Source organism: Drosophila teissieri, chromosome 3L (genome assembly GCF_016746235.2).
Source record: "Drosophila teissieri strain GT53w chromosome 3L, Prin_Dtei_1.1, whole genome shotgun sequence".
Classification (NCBI taxonomy): domain Eukaryota; kingdom Metazoa; phylum Arthropoda; class Insecta; order Diptera; family Drosophilidae; genus Drosophila; species Drosophila teissieri.
This window is the reverse complement of record NC_053031.1, coordinates 20067914-20094745: the sequence shown is the minus strand read 5'-3', so window position 1 is coordinate 20094745 and position 26832 is coordinate 20067914. Positions and strand designations below refer to the sequence as shown.

The following is a 26832-nucleotide window of genomic DNA, read 5'->3' as shown; positions in this document are numbered from 1 at the left end:
CACATTTCACATGGGGACATTTCACATCCCTGTGGGGGATTTGGGACTTGCATAAATAATAATGAAATTTCAACTGATGAATAAACAAAAATAAAGCAGCTTTAAGAATCAACACCTATTAAAAGGCAATTTGAAACGAGTAATGCCGCCGAGTGAAGTACCCAAGGATCAAGGCAAATTAACTAATTGAAGGCTCAAAAGGACTTTGCATAAATTGTGTGGACCGATAAAGGTGTCTCGTCTGCCGATAGACTAAAGACGGCCGTGGTAATGGCCATTCCCCAAGGTCAAGCTGGGAATCGATGATTTTCCGGGGTTGGCGGCATGCATAATACATTCCCAGATCGAAATCAAAACATGTTTACCTTCGCACGACGCTCGCAAAAGTTAGTCCTGGCTGAAGGATGACCTCCTCAGGCGGAACAGCGACAGGTGGGCGAGTCAAGAGGATTCCTCTCTCCAGTTTTCTCAACAGTACTATGGATTCGCAGTTCGCTAGCTTGGACTTGAACTCTACATTTGCAGACCTCTAAGGTAAAAATGCATTTACTAAAAATATTTAGTTGTCTAAAAGTTCTCTAAATAGAGATACCATTTAGGAAAGCGTGCTTTACTTTTTTTTTATATTTAGACTTTATGATTTTACAGATTTTGTATTCACATAAATATATCCATAAAAATAATTAAATAGTTTATTGTAAAATTCAATATTGTCTCAACGTTTTGTTCACGGATGAAAGTCAACCTTTGGTTTTTATATGTGGTTTGGTTTCTAACATAAATTGACATAATCATACCTGATGTACCTAGCCCTCTAATCTTCCCATTATTTATTTTCAACGCATAACTTTCTTTGGCATTGGGGCTTGCCATGGAAGTAGACCAAGTAAATGATAGTTTAATGAACGGCCATTAAATGTCAGTCATTGGCATTTGTTGGGGGTCACAGTCAATAAGGCTACTAACGTTTTTTACATTTTTAATGGCCTCCTGTGCTGGAAAATCAATTTCACCCCACAGGCACGCCAAGAATGTTTAATTTTTCACATGCTTGCTGAATATGTAAGTACTAAAAAGTCGACAGTTGGCCGGGACATAAAGCCTAATTAGGAAATATTCTGTAATTAGTGCGCTCCACTTAATTAAAGAACTGCAAACTCAACAGAAACAACAGCAGAATTCGCAACAATAATAATCCCAAGTTGCCTCGGGATCTGTGCCCTTTGGTAGACAATTAACTGGCTGCCTTGGAAGTGTGGGTGTGATTCTGTATGTATTAAGGCAGCAGCTTGTTGACATCGTCCTTAAAGCGCCTGAAAGTATGCTGTGTCCTCTGATACATTCGACACATTCGCCAGCGAGTTTGAGCCGTACAGTCCAACAACTTTGAAATAAGGGTTGAATTGCTCCAAATTATATTACAAAATCCGGGTACACGCCAAAAACCATAATGAACACCAGCTACTTAGGCATTCAGTCCTTTAAAACAAGGCCGGGTTTACATTTACGTCTTTGAGAAGTAAATTTATTATGGTATTTGTTTAATTTAAATATTGGTATATTTCAAATTTGGTGCAACAAGCTTGGATTGGCAATATCAAAAATCAATGCCAAAATGTAAATAAGCGTACCACCGCAAGTCCGTTTGAATAAATATATTCTGAAATCATGCAATTTCCTGCCAGCTTTGCACTGAATCTCTATCACAAAAAAAGCCCTCCACAAAAAAAACGAATTCAATATAAACGCAAATTATTTTTGCTGTCCGGTGGTGGCAAACGCGTAAAAAAACAAGAACAACGCAGAGCTTTGAACAAATATATGCCAATTGTGGGGGTTTGGTTTGGTTTGGTTTTATGTCCTGTCGGCCACGCATAAATATGGTAACTGGCTTCAGAGGTTTCTGATGTGTTTGACACTCCCCTTTAAACTTGCCTAACTTGCGTGTGCTTCCTTAAAGCCACAAAAAGTATTAAAGCCATAAAAAACTAGTTATAACCCTTGCGAGTGAGGGAGAAGGCGAGTGATGTAATAGAAGAAATACTTATTTTGTATGTTTTTATTGAGTTAGTAAGTTTTTTAATCAGAATTTATATAAATTTGCTTTGTAGAATGTTAATGTTATTTGTGCGGTTGCAAGATGACAAAACACCTTATTACAGCAAAATTTAGTTCGTCTATCTAACCACTAATTTGGCTCTATAACTAACAGCCTAAAATAAGAGAAAGCGTAATAATAAGAACAATAAGCCCGCCCCCTGCTCCTTTCTATCTATGTTCAACAGCAAGCCACAGCAAATGTGGAATGAAATTCATCATACGCCACGTTGGCCCCTCTGGCAGAGAGCAGGATAGAAGTTTCGCACGTTGCTCCGTGTGCTGACCCGCATACCAAATCAGAGGCCAGCAGAAACCAAAAAGTTGCCAAATCTTTGTTGGGTTTAATTATGTTTAAATAGGCTTAGCAAAACTTGCCATACAGGCAAATTTAATAGAATAAAGGTGTAAGCTTAAACATCAGATCTAAAATGAAACTAATTGAATTTTGAACAATGGAAATTTAATTTTGCCACATGACCAAGTATAATTTGACTCTTGTGTTAAGCATATTTTATGGATAAATGCTTTGTTGCCCCGCCTTTTGCTTTGAGATATTAATTTACCTGTGTTTTTGTTTGCCTGGTTGTTAAATATCGTTAGCTCGGAGATATAGGATAAGAATTTAAGATAACAATATAGGATAACAGTTAAAAATATTTTAAAATCATGCAAATGGGGCAATTGCATAAATGCAAACACATAAATGCCATTAGCGGCTATAAATGCTGTACATATACCATTTGTAGAGATTAAATATGCATTTTTGCTTGGCTTGACATCAGCTGCATTTCATGGCTTTTCCAGAGCAACAGATGCCAATAATCCCAGTACCAGTGATGGGCTATCCACAGAAAAAACAAAATGTATGCAAGATGCAAATGCGTACAAGATTATAAACTTGAAAAAAACATATGTAGTTTTAACTTCTCCCGTTATCTACAAATGGAGTGAGAAATTTATTTTCATTGTTATATTTCCAGTGGGCTTAAATTCTCTCAGTGCACTCTGTGCGAAAAACAAAATGGTACCGCTAGCAGCACTGCCTACATGGGGACAAATGAACCGCCATTCGCATTTCCGCTTGCGTGTTCTTGCGAGCACTTTGCCTGTTGCGTTTTCTGGTTTCCTCTTTGATTGCCTTTCATTCCTACTTTATTATAGCCATCCCAGACGCTCCTGTTTCCATTGGCTTTTCCTGGCTTTTACTGCAAATTTTATTCAGCCCCATCCCGGATGCAATGGACCATAAAGGTGCAGCGGGACAATTGGCTGCTTCGGGCTAAAAGGCCACATTGCCACGCAATGTGGTATGTGAAATGCGGAATATCGGAATGAACAATGCGGGTGAAGGCCAAAATTCGACGGCCCGTCCGTCAATCAAAGTGTCCTCAACGGACAGCGATAGACGTCCGTGTTCGATGCAAAAATATTGGCATGTCATAAAGGTAATGTTAAAAGGACTCGAACTGAACTGAACATATATTTAGATATATACATATGTGCTATAAGTCATAAGTGTCGACGAAAGTGATATTATATATATAGTGATATAGTGGAAAAAATCGTATAACACGGGTATTTAATTTCATTTATACAACGTTAATTGTTAATTGTCAACATGTAATTACTTTTCGCGAAATAAAAAAAGTCAAGAAAACAAAAAGTGTGTAATACATCCTGGAAAATCTCAGCTTTGACGGACCCCAAAAACACACGAATGCCCCAGGCCATTTCCCGAATACACAAATGATTTGTTTTTCTTAAATTACGCGATTTTTCTTCTGGCAACTATAGCCCTTCCCGAAAAAGTCACTTACTTATTCATGCAGGTGCTCGCGATTCCAAAGACAAATGTGCGTTGAAATATAAAATGCGGTTATTATTTTCTGTATTGAAGCGGTGATTGTTGAGCAACATGCTGGTAATGTCAGGTGCAACAAAAGGCTGGCAACTTGTTGATGGATTCGAAATTCGAATGTAAACAGAGAAATGTTTCACAAATGCTCTCTTTTGTACACCTTCAAAAATATTTAGTGCTCTACCTACGCTTCTGGCCACAATTTAAGACGTTTGCCCCTTGTCATTGTAAGCTGATAAGCATTATAAAGTGTGAAGCTAACTTATCTTGGGCTACGGAAAATCTGTGCACACACTGCCACAATAATTTATGGGACCCATATTATGAAAAAATAATATACTCACTTACATTTAGTTAACAAATATAAACATAAAAGTAAGCTTTTATTTTAAAATATGTATACTTTATTATTTATTGCTCTTCGGTTGCATTCAATCAGCATTCGCATATATGGTACACAAAAAATACACAGAGATAGTATATAGTTAGAATAATGTAGATTTAAGTGATTCCACGACGCACAAACATCAAATGCATAATAAAGTATCAGCTTTAGTTACATTTAACAGTTTGGGTTGCATGATTTCTGTTTTCTTTCAGTTTTCGGGCGACTTAATCTCACAATAAACCATTCCGTTCATCAAATTTAAATACATAGCGAAATGCAAACAACTTTCTTAAAGTTAATTACCCAATTGTTAATCTGTTTGAAAATGTATGTTAAACATAGGCAATTGCATTTAGAACCAAACGACTGACTGACTGGCCTAGTGACTTGACTTGGTTTTGACTTGACTGACCGACTTGGCGTCTCATTGAGGACTTAGGCGAAAAATGCTCTTCATCTGCACACATGAAATTTGCAAATAGGGTATCAAAAATACTTATCATGGCTTTACACTTTAGTTACAAAAATATTTAAAATTTAATACCGTTAACAAAAATACTTGACGATCAATTACATTTTTGGAAAAATTCGCGTACACTTTTGGAACAAAAATTAACTCATTTACAAGACATATTGGGGGAAACAAAAAGCGTATGTTGTATGTTGTATGTCGTGTGTGTTTGTGTGCTGTTTAGGCCCAGTCCTTTTTGATCTCAAAGGTCCAGTCCCACTCCAGGTGTATGTGCTTGTCGTCATCCGTGAAGACCGAACTGACCGAATAGGTGCCGCGGGAAAATGTGCCTGAAGGTGCCTCCTCGGCGGGGGTCAAGTAGAACTGAATCTCCTTCTTCGGCGGATAGGAACCAACCATATGCTTCATTTTGTCAACTAGAGAGTAGTGCGAAAACAATAGGTTTAGTAACGAATTACATTTCCGGCACCAGCTTACCCACAACTTAAAAAATTATACATTCCAAATTGAGGGATTGGCATTAAAGATAATAGGATACAAGTTATTCTCAACACATGACTAAAGTTAGTACGGCAAATGTGAAAAAAAGGATATAGACCGTTGAACCAGCCTTTTCCCATTTTGTAAGAACAAAACTCAACTTGCCCGTTCAAATGTCGATCAAAAACTGAGGTATAATGCTAACCCTTTCGCGTCGGCCTAGAAAATTGAAGACCTACAAGTGCTCGAATAGGAATAGCGTAACGTATGGAAAATCACTAATAGCACACTTTTTAACAATATTTACAATATTAGAGCACACTCGCTCAGTAAAGTTAATTCATTTATAATTTTAGATAAATTACCAGAAAAGAAATTTAGAACAGTAAAGAAATAACTCGGATTTATATTGGATTGGATTTTTAAAATAGTACCAAAAGTTTGATTCAACTAAAGCTAACTCTGCCAATAAAAAATCAAATGTTAGGTCCAAATACTTACCAGTAACACCCAAGCGAGAAGTCTTTTGAACATACTTAAGGCCATGGACTATTTCACGTTGCACAATAAAATCAATGCGCACCTTGTACTGAACACCTTCTTTGATCACAAAAAGCTGTCAAAGTACATTTTTCATTAACAAAAGTATTCAAATGGTTAAGTAATGGTTAGTAATATTTACCTGCTTTTTCAACTGACTAAGGTCACCGGTAAGATCCAATTCCATGTCATCGCGTCCTTCGACGACGAGGGCAAGTTTCTTTACAATAACTTTCCGAGGATCATTGGGATCTGGGTGGCAAAGTTATTATAATCCGCGTATTCTAATTTTAGGGGCTAAGTTTACACACTTACCAACAATAATTTTCTCTGCCTGGGCGGCCCCCAAGAGTGCCTCCTTGTAGCGCCGCAAACTCTCGTCCTCCTGATCGGCGGCCATTATCTCCTCGATGGTCTTCTCCGGCGGAGCCTGGTAGTTGGCATCATGGACATCCTCGTCGTGGTGCTCGGGATGGTGCTTCGTCTCCGTTTCGGCCATGGTTGTTAACCTAGAACTGTCCAACCGCAATCGTTTGTTTATCAATCAATTACATTTAAATGGGAAGCACCGGTCTAAGTTTCGATCGGTGCTGTTGTTGAATTGCTGCTTCAGATTTTGTTTAGTATGCCTCGGTTTCTCTGGGAGAAGCTTGTGGGTCATAGGCATATTTTTAGTAGTGTGAGTAACATGTTGACGATAATGATGTTGTTTTATATATAAAAGCATGTGCGCTGTGAACTACCATATCTGCTACATCGTATCGGACTATATGGACGTATTCCCGAATCAAAAAATAGAGGAACAGTATTTTCCCTTCTTAAAATTGTCGCTCTTTTCAGATTTAAGCTTCATGACTAATGCCGGGCGGAAATCCAAAAGAAGTCAATGAATAAGAATCTGCTATCTAAATAAGTTAAAATAGTAGTTTGTACATTTTGATGTTGGTTCAAACTACAATGTTAAAACCCAACAAATAGCGTGGCCTAACCCAAATCGCAAACATATTGTATATACTCCCCTACTGATTGTGATATCATTCAGTAACCATAAAGCAGGTTTATTTACTTTTTTGGCAACACGAGTGCTTCTGTTGCGAACAAATGTTGCCTCTTCATATGCCCGTTCAATAATATTGATTAAATTTCAATTATTAACGCATTGATGAACTGACGTGTTGATTGGCAAAGGGGCGGGGCAGGGCAGGGCAGGGGCGCTCGACCTGCAGCTGTTCCGCTCAGAAAGTAAAGAAGGTCCAACCAAATACGGAGCGGCAGTTAGATAAGGCAGGAGAACTCGATGGAGGGAGAGAGCGGGTATCGGCATTGAATAATATTGACCAGAACGGGCGACAAAAAGCGAGAGGCCTCCGCCCCCCAGAGAATGCCTTTATTATTATCTTGCGTTGTTTTCCATTATCTAAATACACGTCGCCAGCGTTGTGTCCATTTTCAACGAATGTTGGGCCAATAATAATTCTCGATTCTCCAGATTTGGCCATATATATATATATATGTATATATATGCATGCATTGTGCCCGGGCAAAAAAGTACATCAAACTGAAATGTTATTACTTGACATCAAGTTGTTGTGAGGTAATAAAATTGAGTCTATACAAAACGATTTCAAAGGCACATGTGTACATACAGCAGTAACAATGTGATCAGTTTAAGCTATAATTTTTAGTTTTCATATTTTCCACATACATATTTTTTACATATTTATCTATCTGTTAGGATTTTTATTTTTGTATACAAATATTAATAAATACATACTGGTGCCCAAAAGTCCGTAGATTCAATCTTCAAATTACGATATGGGTTTTCAGATCTAATCGTTATATTTCGAAATAAGGCATCTGAAAGCACTTAAAATTTTTCTCCGTGTTTGTGTGGGAATGGCAGAGAATAATAAACAATTTTCGGACCAACAACGCAAGTTTGGGCCAATAAATACAATCGCAGCAATTAAGGATGGGTGAGAAAAGGTAATTTCAAGAACAATCTGACCAAACTGAAATTTTGAATTCCAAACAAATGTGCCAGAGTCGAAGGAGGTGCAAGCGAGAGAGCTAGCCGGAGAGAGAAAGAGAGAGCCAGAGGACCCCCCGCCACAGTCAAAGTGTGGGGATAATTCAGGGAAAAGTACAAACCATGCCACTTCTTTTTCTCTTTTCTGATAAAGAAATGTGCACGAAGAATGTTAAAACCCCAGACGAATGAATCACACACACCAGCTCACACACACACACACGCACACCGAGGCCGGCACATGAATCGTCACTGATTTGCAAGTAGAATTTTTTGGGAGTGGTTCTTGGCCTGAGACACCCAAATATATTTGCTAACAACGCCAGCTTGCACTTAAATATTACAAAATTATTATTTATATTTTTAAAAGTAAAATGCTTTGAAACGCACCGCACTTACACACCACAGACACACTGACAAATTGGCGACGACGCGCACTCACCTTTAAATATGCGAAATTAATCCAATACTACGATTTCTGCAAATTAATCACTGAAAATTAACTGTATTTTATATTTTTAACAACTTTTGATAACTAACTTTTAAACAAAGCAAATAATATAAAATGGGAATTGCAAGTGTGAACGTATGCTTTTGTGGTCAGAATACTGAAACTCGAAATGGGCTTGCAAAAGACATCTGTTCACACTGTTGTCCAAAAATACTAGCTTTTAGAAAAAGTGGTTAGTTTTAAGAATGCTTTCCACTTAAGGTATTTTATACTCTGTAAGTAAGGGTTAAAATACAAATTATTTATTAGTAAGTAGCTCTACAGTTTTGAATAAGTTTCCAATAAGAACTTTAAAACTGTAACAAGATGGGCAGCGCTGTTCCGTTCTTATTTCCAACAGACTGGCAGCACCAGTAAACAGCTGCATGTTACTTCATCGGCGATTTCGGTGCGAAAGTTGAAAAACACAATTAATTCAGTTGATTTGCAATGACATCGCAGTACCTGAGCCAGCTGCATACGGCCGACAAACTGGCCGCCGAGCCGTGGCCCGAAGACGCCACCCTCTACCAGGTGAGACCATCAATAAGCCCAAAGCCTTCAGTAGCAATATCCTTCCATTTACGTTCATATGTACATCACAACAGCCCTATGAAGCAGAACAGATCCTGTTGCCGGAAAACGCCAGTTGCCTGGCTGTGAAGGCTTACCTGAAGATGTGCAACCTGCCCTTCGGAATCCGATCCTGCGCCAATGCGGAGCACATGTCGCCGGGCGGCAGGATGACCAAGTTGCCCTTCATCCGAGCAGGCGCATTCATTTTTGCTGAGTTCGAGCCGATTGTGAACTTTGTGGAGCAGAAGGACCTGGCCATTGGCAACTGGCAGGACGAGGACGAGAAGGCGGACATGCGCACCTATGTGTCCCTGGTGGAAAACATCTTTACCATGGCTGAGCTGTACATTAGCTTCAAGAACGAGCGTGTCTACAAGGAGGTCACTGCTCCCAGGAACGGAGTCGTTTTTCCATGGCCCCTCAATCACATGCAGAACTATGGGAAGCGGAGGAACGCCCTGCGTTTGCTGAAGGTCTATCAGTGGGACGACCTGGACATCGACAGCGTCATCGAGAAGGTGGCCAAGTGCTGTGAGACCCTCGAGTACAAGCTGAAGGAGTCGCCCGAAACGCCCTTCTTCTACGGCGATCAGCCTTGCGAACTGGACGCCATCGCCTTTGGACACCTTTTCAGCATTCTGACGACCACGTTGCCGAATATGGCGCTGGCTCAAACGGTGCAGAAGTTCAAGCACTTGGTCGAGTTCTGTCGTTTCGTCGATGAGAAGTACTTTCAGACCAGGTGTCTGCCAAATTAGTTATATGTAGTCGTCGCATTAAATGCTTATAAATTTAGTTACCCTCTTTTTTTTGTGCTGCGCTGCACAACCGCTTAAATATGCAATTAATAATGTCCTTAATACCAATCGATATAAATCACCAATATATTTCTTCTAGCATTTAAAAGTAGTTATTGAATTGATTTTGCTGCCATTATCATTTTGTCGTCTTACTGTTGCACAAGTGGCTCAATCTGCAAGTTTCTTAAGCCGGAGCTATGCAATTCTATAATACTTTTAATATATTTTTTTCAGCAAATAACTTTCTGGATAATGAAATTGTGTGAGTATTTTTGGTATAATACATCAAATAAATTGTTGGTTAAAACATAGTTTTGATTGTTCGCCTTGCTTTTCCGTTCCATATTTTTGAAGAAATATAACAAGACCTTTTACCTTACAGATAGATGTATAGCAGATTACCTGCTATAAATACGTATTAAAAGCTCGTTTATGTAAAGACCTTAAATACATATATATTTTTATTGATTTATTGTTATAATTAATTTAGATTATTATTATGAATGCAATGTACACATCTTGCATGCAGCTGGCCAACCCAATCGCGCCACTTGTGATATTTGCTAACGCAATCATACAAAACAATCAGATGATTCTCGAAAATAAAAGCTTAACGACAATTTGTCCAGGTTTAGCAGTTGGTCCATTAGCCCAGTAGAAGTCTTAGTTTCCAGCCTGATTTACTGCCGGTCCCGATGATTCGTCGTTGCCTGCCGCTGGAGCAGTTGCAGCTTGCGGTGGTACTGGTGGCGCGAAGACATGGGCCATTTGTGGCGGCAACGGCGTTGGCTGCGTGGGAAACAGTCCACCCATGGAGGGTTGCACCTGCGGATAAGAGGGCACTGTCTGGGCACCGGCTGAATAGGAGAGGGCAGCCGGGGCCGACATGTAAGACTGTTGTGGTGCAGAGAACATGGGCACAGCCGCTGGCGCTGCTGTAGCCTGTGGAAATGGCAGCTGGGCAGCGGGTATGCCACCTAAAGTAGCGTTTTGCTGCGTACTGGGATCAAAAACGCCGGGTATAAAGATGTTGGCTGGTGGCGGCAATTGTTGCGCTGGTGCGGGCACCTGAACCTGCGGTTGCGCCACGGACACGTCAGCCACCGCTGGCGGAGCGGGAACGGGTTCGGCAATGGTGGCCTGCGTTTCTAGCGCCGCAGTTAGTGCATCGGTAGCCTCATCTGGATTGAAGTAGGTCTTGAACAAGCTCTGTGCCGGTGGCTCAATAGTTGGTGGTCTGACCTCGGCGTTTGTGGTTCCAAAGGTGTTGGCCAGCGGCGGTATGTAAGGCAACGTTGGTGCGACCACAGCGGATCCTGCATAAGCTGCTGGAGCAACAGCTGGAGCGCCTCCTCCGGCAGTCAGCAGAAGAGCAGAGGACTCGACGGCAGAAGCAGGAGCAGCCGCAGAGCTAGTAGGAACTGGCTCTGCTTGCACGGGAATGCGATGCAGATAGCCGAAGCCAATGCCGCAGCCCAGGGCTCCCTCGCCACCCCAGGCGGTATTTGGTTTAATGGTCACCTCGCGACAGGCGTCATCGTCCAGATTGTAAACGTACATCTTCAGAGGCTGCTGCTCGTGCGTTTCGATCAGGGTGAACAGGTCATCGTTTTCGTGGCGTATAGCATCCGCCCCAATGACATAGTCGCTGTAGGCTCGCAGTCCAGCGAGCTCAGCTGGCGAATTGGGATGTACTTCGAGGATGTGCCAGACGCTCTCGTTGGCGCCCTCGAAGGAGCAGAACCGTATGCTGACGCCCAGCAGTCCCTGGCCACCCCAGTTATTGCTCGGCGTGAGGGTCAGTTCGCGAACCGTCTGCGTCTTGCTGGAATAGACGGTGAGCCGCACCGGCTTGTCAACGTTCTGCCGAAGCAGTTCCTTCAGCATATCATTGTCCTGATCCAGGCGTGTGCCGGCTATTGCGACGATGAAGTCAAAGAAGGCCTCCAGTCCGGCCTTTTGGCCCGGCGAGTTGTCCTGCACCTTGAGTACGTGGTAGCCTGTGGATTATGGATAATAAATTTCATTGCCATACTTGTATATTTCAAATATCAAACTAAGACTATAGAATAAACAATTTGGATGTGAATTACTAAAAGCAGATATGCTTTGTCTAAATAAAATGTACAGGTGTGATTAGAAAAATGAAATACCCACCATATAAACTATATATGCTATATATTTTCATGATATCGAAGGAGATCATAGGAAGCATATTAAGTGGGGTATTTACATTAGGTATGGCGACAATGATGCCACGACTTCATAATGGTTTTTAATTTGCCTTGATTCTAGGCTCCTGGTTTTCAAAAACAGGGCAGCGTAGACTAGGGTGGCCTATAGCCAGGCAAGACTGTAGTATTCTTTTTTCTGATTGGATCAGCGGCAGGTTTACGTGGTCCGTAGCGAACAAGTTGTTTGCCCACTTACCTTCGGTGCCGCCGCCGGGAACATGGATACTGTGGCTCGAGCCCATCGTTTGACTGCGTTCAGGTCAAGCTCTAGTCCGAAACAGGGATCTGACTTAAGCGACGCTTTGGAACTCCGATTTATATTCTGCCAACAAATAAGTTCTGTTCTTCGTGGCAACTTTTTGTCGCAATTTTTAGTGTGGCAGCAGGTCGCCGCCGCTGGAATGCCACATTATGTCCAGTGGGTGTGCTAAAAGTTACAGCTGATCCGTACTTTTTTAGTAGGGGACTTCCACCAATGATTCCAAGATAAGCTTTAAAAAAATACTAAATTGTTTCTTATAGAAACAAAAACATAAATAAAATCTACATTTATTTTCATATTTTTAATTTTTTTTTTTTATATTTACTACATAATGTCTTGCTTAATAAAACAAATAACTGTTGAAATGTTACATTTAACAAATGTATACAATTCTAGGCATTTAAAAGGCAGTAAATCCTTAAAGATAATTCGAATTAGCTGGGAGAAAAAAAGCATACAAGTTCCTTATATAGTAATACACTAAATGATCTTTTTATTCATCCACTGAATAAACCAATTATGCATATTATGAATATCATTGGTTTTTCGGGGTTTCATGGTTTTTATTTATTTTAAGATAAAGCGGTCGTGCCAGGAGTTTCAAAAGCCACCAAGCTGTCCCAAAATAAGTTATAACTTATATGTTCGAGGGCTTTCACTTCATTGCCGCCGCCACCTGCCATTGCTGTTGGTACTTGGCCATGGTTTCCTGATGCTTCTGCATGTCCTTCTCCCTGGATGAGATAAAATGAAGCCAGAGAAATGGGATAATCTTTATTAGGCTGCATATAAACAAGGCTAAGTGATGGCAACTCACATGCTCTCCAGAGTGTCGGTGGAGCTCTTCAGCTCCTTGGAGATGTACTCAATGCGCTTTCCGACATTCTGGCGCGACTCCTCCAGCTCCTGCTTGACCAAAACGGGTCCGAAGAGCTTGTAGACCTTGTTGTCGGGGCCCAAAAGGTTCAGCTCGTCCAGGACGCACTTGTTCTCGTTCAGTTGGCTTTCTAGCAGTGCCCGCTGCTTCACCATCTTGACGCAGGCTGTGCAGCAAGATATATGTGCATTTCATGTACATAAGTGAAAATTATCCACCAGATGGCCTGGCATTTACTCACATTTTTGCAGGTTCTGGTATGACTCAACCTCGGTCTGAATCTTTTTGTACAATGCTGCGCTGTTCTTGTCCATTTTGGTTTAGTTACCGCAGGCGTTTAGTCGGAATTAAGTGTTTAATGAACAGTTGCTTCACCGGTTGTTAATAATTTTAACAAAATTCGGATTTTGCATGTGAATAAATCGTGCAGTGTGCCCAAATATGGTTTCCATTGAAAATGCTAAAAAAGTTCTGTCGTTGCCACTTGGCTGTGATTGGCTTGTTTTAAGTACTGCCAATAACAGCTGTTGAAAGGAAGGCTAATTATGTTTGCTCATTATAATAACTAGCAAAAAAAAAAAGTAAAATAAGTAAGCTAATGCCTCTAGAAAATATTTGCACTAAACGGAGAAGCACATACATAAATTGAAGAAAATTGATTTGAAGATTATCAAAACAGTGTTGGCAAACTCTCAATGTATTAGGACTGGCGTACTGCATGTTTGGCATGACCGCAAAAAAAATAATGCTCCCTTTTCCATTGTTTGGAAGAAAATAAAGTGCTTAATACTCATTTACTCAAACAAGTACAATGTGTATATGAACAAATAATTAGTTAAAGTGTGCCTCTGCTAAAGAGCAATATGAAATCATTCGTCATGCAAGTCGTAACGTTGCTAGTGCGCCTATAATAACGCTGAGACAAAAGCAAAAGATTTCGCGCCGAAAAGGAGGACGGCAAAAAACACGCATTGCTCGGCGAAAAACTAACGAAAACCGACTCTAAATGGACTCTGATGCGGCGAAAATGTGTGCCAATTAAAAGCGATTGCGTGCGGTTGTAATAGTGATCCGTGGAAAGCGTACCGCCATCAGTACCGCCCTCTCCCTTTGCCCCCGCCCCCGTCCCCCTTGCCAACAACACAAACACAATGGCCCCAGCGAAAAAACGCGAAAAAGACAATAATCCGGAGGGATCTGCCGCAAATGGCATAAATGGCCTCACCCATGGAGCACCGGACGCGGGTAATGCTGGTTCTACTGTACCGCCGACGACCGAGGGCCAGGTCAAACTCAATGGCCACCAGCAGGAGCAGGAACTCTTTTTGCAGGCCTTTGAGAGTGAGTAGAACCAGAACCTTGGATTTGTGTACCTTCGGGCCATCGAATCATCCATTGAATAATTACATTTCAGAGCCCACGCAGATTTATCGCTACCTGCGCAATCGACACGAGACAAACGTAAGTTGATATCTTTTATAAGTATTCCTGCCTCTGCAACTGGGGTGTCCCATACATATTTACGGGCAAAGCTTCGAATAAGGGATTCCCCGAATTCAGGTTCAACCAAATCGCAAATAGGACTCCACTTCTACTGATAAGCTACCGAACTCTACTGATAAGCTACCGAAGTCTAGCCTAAGCGGCTCCAGTTATGGAGATATTTATCTATCTGTACCAGAACTGTCTTAAATCTCTTTAGAAACGTCACTAATATCCCTTCTTAAACACAGCCCATTTTCCTCAACCGCACGCTCAGCTACATGAAGGAGCGGATGTCACGGAACAACAAGAAACGGGCCAGCTTCCAGGTAAACTCGATGTTGGAGAGCATAACACAGAAGTCGGAGGCGGTGAGCCAAAACTACCTGCACGTCATCTACGATTCGCTGCACGAGAAATTGCCGGCGAGGATGGACAGCGAGTCTGGCGAGGATTTGCTGCAGGAACAGCTGCTCTGCGAAGCGGGCGAATCTGTGAGTGTGGAGACAACGCTATACAAGATCACACGCAGCAAGCGAAAGGACAGCACTCTGGACTTTCAGGAGCTGCTCAGCAAATGCTCGCAGATCGTGTACAACCCAAAGGATCGTGTGGGAGAGCATGCCACCATTAGCATTCCTCTCCAGACAATGCGTCCCATGGGAGAGCAGCACACACTGTACAAGCTGCTCTTTCGCATCAAGGTGCTGGCACCGAGTAAATGCAACGACGAGAACGCAGGTGAGTTCATTGACAGCGCTCAGTCGGTCTACAATTCCTAAACTATTCCGTCTACTGCAGAAACTCCCCCCAACAAGCGGTCGCGTCGTAATGAGAAAATGTTCGGGTCAGAGCTCATATTGTACGAGAAATCCAGCGGATTCATAACCGAAGGCGAGTACGAGGCCATGCTGCAGCCTCTAAATTCCACTAGCATCAAGTCCTTCTCACCAAAGAAATGCACCTGGGAAACGATGCCCGATAGCTACATTCCACTTTCGCTGACCTACGATGTCTACCAGCAGAGTCCCATGCTCAAGTTCCATCTGACGCTATCCAATGAGCAGCTTCCCGAGATGATTTCGGCTCCGGAGCTGCAGCGTTATGTCCAGCATCTGGATGCGGTGGCCGAGATGAACTACAACAACAACAACTACAATAACAACAATAACTGCAGTGGACTGAAGAGTGGTGGGGGAGGCAGCGCGTTGTGCAAGACCACACCAGAGCATACTCAAATCGTGTACAACTTCATGTACAGCAATAACACCCGCCAGCAGACGGAGTACACTCAGGAGCTCAACTGTCCGTGGTGCGGTTTGGACTGCCTGCGTCTGTATGCCCTGCTGAAGCATCTAAAGCTGTGCCACGCCCGCTTTAACTTCACATACCAGCCGGCTGGAAGTGGAGCTCGCATAGATGTTACCATCAATGATGCCTACGATGGCTCGTACGCTGGATCGCCCTATGACTTGGCCGGACCATCTGGCTCCTCGTTTGCCCGTACCTGCGGCCCCGTGCGACGCACTTCGGTCACAAGTTTGATGGTGTGCCGGCCCAGGCGGCAGAAGACTTGTCTAGACGAGTTCCTCGAGCTGGACGAGGACGAGATAAGCAACCAGCGATCGTACATTACTGGTCACAACAGGTAAGGCGCCATTTGAATGCGGAGTTAAATTCACTTCAGTTTCGCATTTAATGCTTTCTTTTAGCTTTAAAGCAGTAATCAACTTTCAATTAATTCGAAACTTTAACAAACTCCTTGCAGACTCTACCACCATACGGAGACTTGTCTTCCCGTGCATCCCAAAGAGCTGGACATCGACTCCGAGGGCGAGAGCGATCCGCTGTGGCTGCGCCAAAAGACTATCCAGATGATCGACGAGTTTTCCGACGTAAACGAGGGTGAAAAGGAGTTGATGAAGCTGTGGAACCTGCACGTGATGCGTCACGGATTTGTAGGTGACTGCCAGCTGCCGATCGCCTGCGAGATGTTCCTCGACGCCAAAGGCACTGAGATTGTGCGCAAGAATCTCTACAGGAACTTCATCCTGCATATGTGTTCGCTCTTCGACTACGGACTGATTGCAGCCGAGACGGTCTACAAGACGGTACAGAAGCTTCAGGGTCTACTCAGCAAGTACGCCGCCGGTCAGGAGCTGATGCAGCGGCAGCGCGAGGAGCAACTTAAGTACTGGTTAGACGTGGGCATGCATAAGAAGCAGGAAGATCCCAAGACACTCAAGTCACCCCAAAAACCAGCACCGCCCGCAGATCAAGCATCTACCTCCTCCGCATCCACCTCCGGAAGTGGTGCGGTGTCCAGCTCAATGCAGCCACCCAAGCGAATGCCGGCTCATCTGAAACGAGGCAGTGCAGCGGCCGCCCCGGGAGTCCAGGGTAAGGCCACTGAAAATGGCACCAACGGCAGCGGCAACAACAGCAAGAACGTGGCCAAGAAGAGCGCCGACCAGCCACTAAGCACCCTGGCCAACAGTAGGGAACGACGCTCCGAGCATGGCCAGAAACGCAATGTCAGCGGATCGCGGCTGGCGGTCACACCCCCCTTGAAGCGCAAGCTGAGCTCCAAAGGTGAGTGCCGCATCAGCATGCAGGAAATGCCATGCCCAGCATTCCAGCCTCATCCTCATTGTAGTAATTTTTTGTTTGTTTTTATTTCCAATGGCTTGGGACTTCAAACAGTAATCTGACCAAACATTATGTGCTATGAAAAATTAATCGTCTCGTAAATTTAAAAACTTGGTTAGCCTTCCATATGCAAAACGAAAGTAAAACGCTCTTATTGGCGAAACCTAATTTTAAATAACATGTTTCATAGTTTCTCATTTACAATAAATGTAAATTAAATTATCATTTGCTGTTAGATAAAATTGGAATTTAACTTTTATTCTCAGTTATCTTTTTAAAAAAAAACGGCGTTAGACCTTTGAAGTGAGATAATGGAACACCATATTGTTTGCGATTTCTGTAAGCCCCATACCCGCCATTATTTTTTTTAACATATCATCATCAATGGAGCCAGTCTAAATAGCTTTATTCAACCCAAACTTATAACATATCCAAGAATGGGAATCGCTACATGCATCTTCATATGTACAAACTACCAATGCATTCCACCATCGTCATGAGTTCACAATGAAAGCCACCGATCAAGAGCAAATCACAAAATTTAATCAAAATCAAATCAAAATTTTATCGTTTGGACCTTTTTTCTTTTGAACCGTATGCTTTTCCTTTGGACTTTAACTGAATTCTTCCTCTCAATGTGAACGCGCGGTCTGTGGCAGATGTGGAGCAGGCGGCGGATGTGCCAGAGGTGCTGGCCCACAGCGATAATGCTGTCGATGTTGGTATTATTGATGATGAGTGTGGCGGATATAGTGCCGTGGGAGTTAAAGGAATTGCGAGCCCAGTTGCCAAGAACTGTGTGGGCAATTAATTAAGTAGTAACTTTGTTTTAGCTTCTAATTCGACCCACTCTAATGGTATATGTTTTGGACATTCGGTAGATAATACAGTGCTTACCAAGCGGCAGCGCTACAGTGACGGAAGTGCCGCTGCAGGGAGCGGAAATGGACACGGAGGCGGAAGTGGAGCCAACCGCAACAAAAGCAATAACCATTCACTGCCAGCAACCAGTAACAACACCAGTAGCAGCAGCGGCAACACCAAGCGCCCAATTGCCCGGCGTCGCTCCACATCAGAAAGGACCAAAACGAGCGGATCGGCGGGAGGAGGAGCTGGTGGCGTCCGCACCAGGCTATCGGTGCCGGCCAAGTACGAAAGGCGCTGACGCAGGCGCCGCCGCTGCTGCTGCTGCTGCTCCAGCTCCTCATCTTCCTCCTCATCGTCCACCTCCTCCTCAATCATCGCCTCCCGTTGACCACATGCATCGCAGGGCTTAGTTTGTTTAAGTTGTAGACGCAATGCCAGGCCAGGCAGTTTTGCAAACCCTAACTTTATTGCTATATTCTATTATGTTGTGTTATATTTTAACCGATTTACCATGTTGGACATTTGTTAAGACTTGTGTCGAATTTGAAATTGACCTCAAAATCGTTCATTTGGTTCGTTGCTACCAGTTCTACACCATTATTGTAATCTAAAATCAAATATACATTAACTCTAATTTGGCCGTTACTTAAACATAACATAACAAATCTACAGGGCTAATGGAAAACCAACCAAATTCAAAACTGATTTGAATTAGCTTGCTTACACTTCACATCTGGTTTGGATTGTGTAAATTAACCTTTTGTGGCGAAACAATGAGACAATTTTATCATATGTAATTAGTGCAGAGTGTATACAAATATATATTTACAGCAATAAGTAAAACTATTTTTAAAGTAAAATTCATACAAGAAAAACAGCTCCAACAGCTTCAAAATCCAGCAAGTACACTATCACTAGAGCATACGACTACATTTATATATACATATATGTACATGCATAAATAAAAATTCACTTCAAGCACACGCAAAGGTAATATTGCTAAAAGCCACTGAATAAAGTTTGCATATATATTTGTACAATGCGTTTGTCGCCTGGGATTGGCAGTTTTTGAAGTGGTTGATATGTCTAGGATTCAAGTTTCCGAACCACTAACTGTTGCCCGTATTCCTGGTTAGGCATCATAAAGAGAGGCTTCCCGTTGCCAGCTACAAAACTCGTAATGAAAGTACAAACAGTTTTTATTCTTTATAAGTAGATATATTTCGTATTAATGACATTTGAATCAACTGCCAGTGGGGGAACAAATATTTATTGGGAGTTAGTTGCTGAACTTCAATTTCTCGCATGACCTTAAATGTTAAATGTTTGAATGCACTTCTATTTCACAAAGTTGGGGTTCTTTTTCAGTATAACGAATCCCTCCATGACCGGAGTGAGGGCCAGGTACTCGTCGGTGGCCAGCTCGGCGCGCTCGCCGATGGCCAACAGAACGGGCGTGGTATGAGTCTGGAAGCCAGTGATGGTCTTCGGCTTGCCTGCCTGCCCGACGACATCGATGGCGATACCGACGCGCACAGGCACCTGCAGTTGGTTAAGCTCTTCATCGAAGGTGATCAGCATGCGGGCCTGCATGGCAGGCACCAATGTGTAGAGTAGATAGTGCGATCGGTTCAGGATCAGGTTCTTCACATCAAGCAGGGAAACCAGCGTAGCCATCAGTCCAGCGACGGCCATTGGGTTCATCAGCTGCCGATCGCTGTGATAGGGACTCAGCGAGAGGGTGCCCTTGCCCAAATGCGTCAAGCTTTGGGCGATGCGCACCATAAACAGATTGCTGGGATCCTTCGAGTGGTACTGAGCCAACTGACGTAACATGGAGGCCAGTCGGGCGTTATTTGTGCCGGCGCCTACCAAGCCCATGGCGAAGATCGCATTGTGGGCCACCTCGGCGTCGCTATCGTGCGAAAACTTGCTCAGTGTGTCGATGATGTTCAGCTTGGGGTTGGAGGCGGATATCAGGCCCAACGCCAGTGGTACGGCCCGACGGATGGCCGGCTCGCAATAGCGCAGCAGGTTTCCAAAGGAGCGGTATGCCATTTCGGCACCAATGTCCTCGCCCATGGCGATCAAGGCAATTCCAAGCACGGCAATCGATTGGGTGGCCGACAAGTCCTTCTCGCGCTCCTTTTCCTTTTCCTTCTCTTTCTCCTTCTCCTTGTCCTAGAAAATTTAGGAATTGAAGAAATTAGCTAAAGAATTTATCAAATTCGCAACCTGCAGCATTACCTTATCCTTGCCCTTGTCCTTCTTGCTCTTTTCCTTCTCGTCATCGGCACTGGAGGTCTCGTAGTGATCAGAGCAGATGTGGAGCAGCTGTTGGATCTTGAGCACGTTGCCAGTACCAGCGTAAGCGCAAATGTCCACCATGGTAGTAGCCATGCTGCGATGTGGCTCTTCCAAAACCTCCAAGGTCATCATCACGGCTTCGGTGGACTTCTGGCGGCCCAAGTAAAGCAGACCTAGACCCAAAAACAGGAACCTCGTGTAGGTGTCCTTCAGGTCGGACTTGGTCAGACCCATGATGGTCTGCAGCAAGATCTCGGTGATCTCTGCATTGCACGAACCAACACTAATGAGACCCAGCGACAAAGCTGTAATTCCCAATATCTCCACGCTGGCCGAACTCTTATTGTTGGTGCCAAACGAGAAGACTGTCTTCAGAGTGTCGATCACAATGGAGCGATTGGAGCCAGCATAGGCGATGCCCAGACCGAGGATGGCGCCAACGCGCATGCAGGAATTTTGGTTGTCTATATAATCCGAGAGCAGAGCATGAGCTGGGTCAACCTCGTTACGGATGCCGCAGTTAACAATTCCGCAAGCCAGCAAAGCGCCAGACTTGATGTTGTCATCGGTGGAGTACAAGTACTTGTCAATCATAGTCAGACCGCCATCCACATCCCACAGAAGGATCAACCCCAGCGATGCGGTGGCCGAGAGCATGCCGTGTTCCTTATTCTTGTACAACCATTTGTTTCCATCTTCCGACAGCAACTTATCCACTCCGAAACCGGCATTAACAAAACCATTTACAAAGCTAGCGGCAAGATTTTGTTTGGCAGAGTCCACCTGGATGGACGCAAAGCGGGAGCGCGAGTTGTCCAAATGCGACTTGTAAATGTCCTCCGGCGTTTTGGGTTCCATAATGTCCAGTTCGCGAGCCAGATTGAGGAAATGCTTGTTCAAATTAGCATTGGACATGATCTCCATAAGATCGTCGTAGTCTGGTACCGATTCATCCAGCTCCAGGCAAATCTGTTGGCGAGCCAACATAAAGGCCAGTTGCTTCTGCATAGCCGGCTCCTTGGGCTCCTTAAAGATCTCACCGATCCTGTCCATGTCGTTGAGCATCAACGCCAGTCGCATAGCTTGTGTGTGCTGATTGAACTTGCGCGACAGTTGGAGGGCGGTTTCCAGGATAATGGTATTATCCGGCTCGGGAACGTAAGGATAGCACGACTGCAGGTAGAGACAGACGCGGGGATAGGCCGATTCGTCCACATAGTCGCTTAGCAGGTGCAAGTGATCGATTTCGATCAGCAGATCGCAGGCATCAGCCTCGGCGTTGTGCTCCATATTGTACGGGATGATCTGCTTGACCAGTTCGATGAGTTGCACACGAAAATCTCCCGTAGTATCGTGATAGTGCGCAGAAATTTCGCCAGACAGATGACGCACATACTCATGACCCCAGTCACCAATGCGCTGCTTCCGATCGCAGAGGAATCGGTAGGCCAGGCAATCCTTGCCGCTGCCCATGGTCATCGAAAGCACAGAGATGATGTCCGCGCACAGCTGGCGGGCCTGCTCATCGGGCATGTGCTTGTACACCGTCTTCATGGTGTCGTAGTGCGGGCGCATAAACTTCAGCGGCTTGGGCACCGAGGTCATCGACGTCGTGGAGGCCCTGATCAATTTGGCCATACTCTCCAGTGTCGGCTGGTAGAGCTTCACATCAGGCTCCTCCAGGTGCTGCACCAGCAGCTCCAGCTCCTCCTGCAGCTGCTGGTCCTCGTCGGAGAGTTCCGGCTGCTGTTCCTTGTCCTTGCCGTCCTTCTTTTCCTCTTTCTTGGCTTTCGGATCCTTGGCATCACCTTCAGGGGCCGCCGGCTTCAGCGGCTTCTTCTCCAGCTTGGTCTCGCCCGTCATGTTTGCGTTGCTGCTTTGCGATGCCTACTTGTCTGACTTTAGGGATTTAATTGGCACTACGTTCGCTTTGATTGTAATGCGGTGTATGCTTTTGTTCCCCTTTTTTTCGTTGTTGAAACAGCAGAATTACACAGCGCTTTTTGCAGTGAGACCAGCCGGCGAACGCCAGGATATACCGCGCTTATTTGCTTAAAATACCAAAATACTTAATTTGCGTTTCCAGCTGCTGGTAACGTTTTAATAGTGATGGTAGTAAAAATTCATTTTATCGATATTTTGGGGCCTTGCCAAGCAAAATTAATACTCAAAATAGCTAGGAACCAGGATACTAACGACATAGTGGCTTTTGAAAATGTCGTGATCTACAGATAAGCCAATTTGTTTGGGTTTCAAACAATGAACCCCCGGCAAATGGGTAGCTTCGGCAAAATGGCCATAAGGGAATTGCTTTCATTCCGAATTACTCTCCATATATTTTCTTTTAAGATAGTGTTTATAGCTATCTGTGTGTTTCACTTTAATTTATTTTATTGAAGCGACGAATCGGTACATGCAGTACTAGTACCATAACAGCGCAATTAAACAAATAAATAATATAACCGAACCTCACACTTATCCCGGGAGGACTTACTTGCAACTGTTAACTGAAATTCAAAAGTAAAATGTATCTATACCTCGAATTTATAGCGTGCCATCCCTATTCAATTCCGCAGACACCCAAACCCTTCATGGGAAGAATCTGTGATCTGTACGAATGGAGTAGCATTATCTTGTCCATGGTTTTTCGTGTTATCTTCTGAGGGTCCGTTTTTTTTTCACTGGTACCTGACGAAATGTGGTTTTATTCTCGATTGGACACTAAATTATACCATAAAGCTATCGATTATAAGGGGGATTCAAAAGTTTAGTCGGGCTAATCCGAAGACTACTTTTAATAAAATAAAAATGATTATTTGGCTGAAAGGTACCTTAAGAGATTTCTTGAACAATTAGATAGTCCATGAAACGATCCAGAATCGGCATAAAATGTCTAGTTATACAAAAATACCAGATTCGTATTTTAATCGAAAACTTAAAAACGATTTCTGCGGCCCACATGTGAATTTAGTTTGTTTATTTCTCTATTCAATCAAAAGGGCCATTCAGTACTATGCTAACGGTGAACCAGACGAAGAACATCCTGCTCGATGGAGCCTCCATTAAGGAAGAGCCCTATACAACTCCGCAGGACAGCGAGGAATTCTTTGAGAGTCTGGACAAACCGGCAAAGGAGCCTACCAAACTGGCACCCAGAAACACCTGTTAGACTTGCACATCCTTATTTGTTAATCTATTTTAAATACATCTCCCAATTTACAGTCATTCGAGCCGGTGTGTTGACCACAGTTAGGGGTTCCGCCTACATGGAGTATGGAAACACCAAGGTTCTGGCTATTGTGGCCCCGCCAAAGGAGCTAATCCGCGCCAGCGCCCGCAGAATGAACATGGGCGTGCTAAATTGCTATGTGAATTTCGCGGCCTTCGCTACAGGGGATTTGAATTCGGTGCCGGAACGTGAACGCCACCTGGGCAGCATGCTGACCAAGGCCATGGAGCCGGTGGTGTGCCGCACAGAGTTCCTTAACTTTCAGCTGGACATACGGGTGCTTATTCTGGACGATGACGGCTGCCTACTCAGCACGGCCATTAATTGCTGCGGAGTGGCTTTAGTGGAGTGCGGCATTTCCACCTACGATTTAATAACAGCCTCCACGGCATGTATCTATCGGGATCACGTCTTCATTAATCCCAGTGCCAAGGTTGAGGAGTTGCTCTGGAAGCACCGCGGCAACAGCAACACCGATAGCACAACCAGCCCATCATCTGTCCAGGAGCACGGCCTTATCATTACCGCCAGCATGGACACCTTTGAACAGATCGCCCAGTGCCAGCAGTGTGGATATCTGAGTCCTGCCACCTATGTGAAGCTGCTGGACTACACCTTGGCCATCAACAAGTCCCTGAGACAACTAGTCAGAGACGTACTCACAAAGCGGGTGAAGGAGCAGCATGAACTGGATCTACGCGAAAAGGCCGAGAGCGCTCTAGACGATCAGCGGTTGGAGGAGATAATCGAGAAGCTAAAGAAGCAAGGACCGGAAGAGTTTATACAGTCGAACATACGAGAAGATCCCTATGTAAAAAGGCATTAGTAGATTGAAAATAAATCATAATGATACATATCCTTAATCTATTTGAACCATCTACACCACTTTAATCATGCGAATAAGAAATATTTAGAGTCCAGACAAAACTTTTATTCGTAATTTTTGCACTTCCAAAGTTCCGAAAAGCTTCGAGAATAATAACATCAAATGCGTAGCGCTTCAGAACTTTAATTCAGACTTGTATCTTTTCGAAAGTGAATTTGTAGTACTGTAGTGTATCTAGTAATTCCTAAAATGCCTTTTGCCACATTGGTAGCGGCCGCCTACTGTTGATCCGTGGAGGCCTCAAGCACGGCTCCTGAGTAGGCCAGATCCCAGTAGTGTTCAACCTGGTGCTTCTGAAAAAACTCACGGGCCATTTTTTCCATGGGAAAGATCTTAAACTTGATCTCGCCGAAGTGCCGACGCTGACTTGTCCCCTCCCAGACGAGTACGCATGAGTTTGGCACGTCCTGGCCGTCGTTGCCCTTGGCGATGTCCTCCTCCCACTTAATACGCGTTAGCATGAGTCTGCGATACTTTTTCTGCTGCTTGGGCCCACCCTCCACCACCACCACACAGCAATCGCGGAACAACACCACGCTGCCGGTCATCTGCAGCTGCTTGGCATTGGTCTCCACCTTAAACTTCTTGCTCTGGTTGTCCTGCAGATCTCGAATGCGATAAACGCTCACATGTACACCGCAGCTGGTGTCTTCCTTTAGCTTTCGCTGCTTCTTTTCGCTTTTCTGTTCGCTGGTCAGCTTGCGGGCGTTGTTGGCATCTTCGTGCGCCTTCTGCCGCTTGGCCATCTGCTCCCGCACATGTTGCTCCATTTTAGTGGGGTCCTGGACGGCCTCTGAACCAAGTACACGCATCAGGTTGGATATGCGCAGTTTCGGCTCTGGTGGGGCCACCAAACCCAGTCGGATTTTTTCCTGCTCTTCCTTCCATGCCTCGCGACGGTTTTGGCGACGAAGCTTCTTGCGCTCTTTCTTGGTGAGAAATACCGGCAGATAGACTGGTTTCATGGGCTCATCTGAAGGAGAAGGTGGTTAATTGCTTGTAGGATATGCATTAGATTTTTACTTACTCGGCGGCTTCATTTGTGTGGGATGCTCTATAAGGTTGCTTATGGCTGTTTGGCGTATGCTTATCTTACCGCTTGCCTCGTCCACCGTCTCCAGATCCTGGGTAAGTATAACTGAGTCCCACCACTCCATGGCAGGCACGTCGTCCGGCATGTCCTGTTTAGGGGCAATCAATGCCAGCTTGGTGGCCGACGAAATGCCTGTTTTACGGGCTATTTGCGAAATCTCATTCTGCAGACGCTCCAGCTGGCTCTTCATGCGCATTCGTTCGGCCAGCTGCTGGAACTTGCCGGGCTCGTGGAACCTCAACGTCCTCTTGGTCCTTACAGTGGGTTTTTGGGCTATGCGGTCGTCAAAGTACTTGATGGCTTCATCCTGTGCCGAAGTTGCAGACTCACTACGTTCACCCAAGCCCGTTTGGCGCTGGAACACCTCACGCTTCTTAGCGCGTATATTGGCTTTCAGAGTGGGTGTCACCGTGGGTATATTAATGGTACGTCCGCTCTTGTCCACAGTGCGTCCTTCATCATCCAGGATTAGGGGTTTGGGCCGCTCCTGCGCCTGAGCGGCGGCTGCAGCTGCGGCCGCCACCGCAGTGGGCTGAATCAAACTGGCCAAATTACCAGTGAGCTTGGCCCTAATCTGCGCCTGCAATTCGGCAATCTTCCTGGCCTTCTCCGAGTCCTCGGGTGTGGGCTTTTTAGCCAGCGCTTGAGTGGCTAGAGCAACGGGCATTCCGATCGAAGGAACTGATGCCAGTAACGGATCCTTGTCCCTCAGGTTACTAAGCGCCCGCTTGCGTTCCTCAATCTCCCGCTGGGCATGGGCCATCATCAGCTTGATCTGCGTGGAACTCAGCGAGGCGGCTACGGCAGTTTCTTCTTTCTTCTCACCGCTACCGCCATTCTTTTCCGGGACATCAAAGCGGGATTTCTTGGGCGCTTCGAGGGCGCTTCCACCACCTCCTCTGGAATCTGAGGCGGCAGCGCGCTTTTTGGCAAATTTCTGGTCGTCGACGTCGCCATCCTTGCGCGTGATAATGGACGACATAATTCGCAATTAAATGGGTCGGACTAAAAAGTAAATTTTATTTACCAACTGCTTGGCACATTCCTCGAGTTTAAATCAGCGATTTGCAATTTAAAAGCAATACACAAGGATTTTGGTCTTTGGTGAAAAATTCTTCCATACACGTTAAGACAGGGTGGATAAAGAATCATACAAGTCAGGGTTGTATGTCGCTAGTGTGACCATTTCGATTCGTTTTATCGACGTGCAACC

At 44.4% G+C, this 26832-nt stretch overlaps 8 protein-coding genes across 11 annotated transcripts; 3 read left to right on the top strand and 5 right to left on the bottom strand.

Annotated features, from left to right (window-relative positions):
• Positions 1-4339: 4339 nt before the first annotated feature.
• LOC122616509 (rho GDP-dissociation inhibitor 1) lies at positions 4340-8484 on the bottom strand. The gene is made up of 6 exons (XM_043791986.1): positions 8408-8484; positions 8310-8345; positions 6154-6353; positions 5981-6090; positions 5800-5914; positions 4340-5234 (listed from the first exon to the last, which is right to left on the bottom strand). Exons 3-6 carry the CDS (start codon positions 6335-6337, stop codon positions 5038-5040), a joined length of 606 nt encoding a protein of 201 aa, XP_043647921.1. The 5' UTR covers positions 6338-6353; positions 8310-8345; positions 8408-8484; the 3' UTR covers positions 4340-5037.
• A 224-nt stretch (positions 8485-8708) lies between these two features.
• LOC122616508 (metaxin-2) lies at positions 8709-10029 on the top strand. Its single transcript, XM_043791984.1, has 2 exons — positions 8709-8891; positions 8966-10029. The coding sequence occupies exons 1-2, from the start codon at positions 8808-8810 to the stop codon at positions 9689-9691; spliced, it is 810 nt and encodes a 269-aa protein (XP_043647919.1). The 5' UTR covers positions 8709-8807; the 3' UTR covers positions 9692-10029.
• Positions 10030-10168: 139 nt separating this feature from the next.
• Positions 10169-12364, bottom strand: LOC122616507 (Golgi reassembly-stacking protein 2). The gene is made up of 2 exons (XM_043791983.1): positions 12164-12364; positions 10169-11733 (listed from the first exon to the last, which is right to left on the bottom strand). The coding sequence occupies exons 1-2, from the start codon at positions 12207-12209 to the stop codon at positions 10397-10399; spliced, it is 1383 nt and encodes a 460-aa protein (XP_043647918.1). The 5' UTR covers positions 12210-12364; the 3' UTR covers positions 10169-10396.
• A 333-nt stretch (positions 12365-12697) lies between these two features.
• LOC122617195 (probable prefoldin subunit 6) lies at positions 12698-13571 on the bottom strand. Its single transcript, XM_043792933.1, has 3 exons — positions 13348-13571; positions 13047-13272; positions 12698-12963 (listed from the first exon to the last, which is right to left on the bottom strand). The coding sequence occupies exons 1-3, from the start codon at positions 13418-13420 to the stop codon at positions 12885-12887; spliced, it is 378 nt and encodes a 125-aa protein (XP_043648868.1). The 5' UTR covers positions 13421-13571; the 3' UTR covers positions 12698-12884.
• Positions 13572-13809: 238 nt separating this feature from the next.
• On the top strand, positions 13810-19101 carry LOC122617194 (polycomb protein Su(z)12). 3 transcript variants are annotated; one of them, XM_043792930.1, is made up of 7 exons: positions 13810-14447; positions 14521-14567; positions 14840-15329; positions 15390-16236; positions 16357-17180; positions 17897-18052; positions 18119-18260. In XM_043792930.1, exons 1-6 carry the CDS (start codon positions 14258-14260, stop codon positions 18046-18048), a joined length of 2550 nt encoding a protein of 849 aa, XP_043648865.1. In that variant the 5' UTR covers positions 13810-14257; the 3' UTR covers positions 18049-18052; positions 18119-18260. The 3 variants fall into 3 exon arrangements, with proteins under 3 accessions (XP_043648865.1, XP_043648866.1, XP_043648864.1); XM_043792931.1 differs by having other exon boundaries at positions 17897-18055; positions 18119-18234; XM_043792929.1 differs by lacking the exon at positions 17897-18052 and having other exon boundaries at positions 13816-14447; positions 18119-19101.
• Positions 19102-19300: 199 nt separating this feature from the next.
• On the bottom strand, positions 19301-22442 carry LOC122617193 (26S proteasome non-ATPase regulatory subunit 2). Its single transcript, XM_043792928.1, has 2 exons — positions 20352-22442; positions 19301-20285 (listed from the first exon to the last, which is right to left on the bottom strand). Exons 1-2 carry the CDS (start codon positions 22272-22274, stop codon positions 19443-19445), a joined length of 2766 nt encoding a protein of 921 aa, XP_043648863.1. The 5' UTR covers positions 22275-22442; the 3' UTR covers positions 19301-19442.
• A 677-nt stretch (positions 22443-23119) lies between these two features.
• Positions 23120-24503, top strand: LOC122617359 (exosome complex component MTR3). The gene is made up of 3 exons (XM_043793199.1): positions 23120-23238; positions 23411-23575; positions 23634-24503. Exons 1-3 carry the CDS (start codon positions 23220-23222, stop codon positions 24464-24466), a joined length of 1017 nt encoding a protein of 338 aa, XP_043649134.1. The 5' UTR covers positions 23120-23219; the 3' UTR covers positions 24467-24503.
• A 46-nt stretch (positions 24504-24549) lies between these two features.
• On the bottom strand, positions 24550-26788 carry LOC122618153 (U4/U6 small nuclear ribonucleoprotein Prp3). Of its 2 annotated transcripts, XM_043794305.1 has the most exons (3): positions 26647-26788; positions 25554-26577; positions 24550-25499 (listed from the first exon to the last, which is right to left on the bottom strand). In XM_043794305.1, the coding sequence occupies exons 2-3, from the start codon at positions 26383-26385 to the stop codon at positions 24745-24747; spliced, it is 1587 nt and encodes a 528-aa protein (XP_043650240.1). In that variant the 5' UTR covers positions 26386-26577; positions 26647-26788; the 3' UTR covers positions 24550-24744. The 2 variants fall into 2 exon arrangements, with proteins under 2 accessions (XP_043650240.1, XP_043650239.1); XM_043794304.1 differs by having other exon boundaries at positions 25554-26786.
• Positions 26789-26832: the final 44 nt, after the last annotated feature.

Bases quoted from the DNA above. Each gene is read 5' to 3' on its own strand.
- LOC122616509 (XM_043791986.1), bottom strand. From the start codon at position 6,337: ATGGCCGAAACGGAGACGAAGCACCATCCCGAGCACCACGACGAGGAT. The intron at 5,915-5,980 runs GTAAATATTACT...GTACTTTGACAG, and splicing joins TTAGTCAGTTGAAAAAGCAG to CTTTTTGTGATCAAAGAAGG. The intron at 5,235-5,799 runs GTAAGTATTTGG...ACTACTCTCTAG, and splicing joins TTCTCGCTTGGGTGTTACTG to TTGACAAAATGAAGCATATG.
- LOC122617194 (XM_043792929.1), top strand. From the start codon at position 14,258: ATGGCCCCAGCGAAAAAACGCGAAAAAGACAATAATCCGGAGGGATCT. The intron at 14,568-14,839 runs GTAAGTTGATAT...TCTTAAACACAG, and splicing joins GCAATCGACACGAGACAAAC to CCCATTTTCCTCAACCGCAC. The intron at 17,181-18,118 runs GTGAGTGCCGCA...GACATTCGGTAG, and splicing joins GCGCAAGCTGAGCTCCAAAG to ATAATACAGTGCTTACCAAG.
- LOC122617195 (XM_043792933.1), bottom strand. From the start codon at position 13,420: ATGGACAAGAACAGCGCAGCATTGTACAAAAAGATTCAGACCGAGGTT. The intron at 13,273-13,347 runs GTGAGTAAATGC...CTTGCTGCACAG, and splicing joins ATACCAGAACCTGCAAAAAT to CCTGCGTCAAGATGGTGAAG. The intron at 12,964-13,046 runs GTGAGTTGCCAT...TATCTCATCCAG, and splicing joins ACCGACACTCTGGAGAGCAT to GGAGAAGGACATGCAGAAGC.
- LOC122616508 (XM_043791984.1), top strand. From the start codon at position 8,808: ATGACATCGCAGTACCTGAGCCAGCTGCATACGGCCGACAAACTGGCC. The intron at 8,892-8,965 runs GTGAGACCATCA...ACATCACAACAG, and splicing joins AAGACGCCACCCTCTACCAG to CCCTATGAAGCAGAACAGAT.
- LOC122618153 (XM_043794304.1), bottom strand. From the start codon at position 26,601: ATGTCGTCCATTATCACGCGCAAGGATGGCGACGTCGACGACCAGAAA. The intron at 25,500-25,553 runs GTAAGTAAAAAT...CTTCTCCTTCAG, and splicing joins CACACAAATGAAGCCGCCGA to ATGAGCCCATGAAACCAGTC.
- LOC122616507 (XM_043791983.1), bottom strand. From the start codon at position 12,209: ATGGGCTCGAGCCACAGTATCCATGTTCCCGGCGGCGGCACCGAAG. The intron at 11,734-12,163 runs GTAAGTGGGCAA...CATAATCCACAG, and splicing joins TCCCGGCGGCGGCACCGAAG to GCTACCACGTACTCAAGGTG.
- LOC122617193 (XM_043792928.1), bottom strand. From the start codon at position 22,274: ATGACGGGCGAGACCAAGCTGGAGAAGAAGCCGCTGAAGCCGGCGGCC. The intron at 20,286-20,351 runs GTAATGCTGCAG...TAAATTTTCTAG, and splicing joins AGGACAAGGGCAAGGATAAG to GACAAGGAGAAGGAGAAAGA.
- LOC122617359 (XM_043793199.1), top strand. The intron at 23,576-23,633 runs GTTAGACTTGCA...CCCAATTTACAG, and splicing joins ACTGGCACCCAGAAACACCT to TCATTCGAGCCGGTGTGTTG.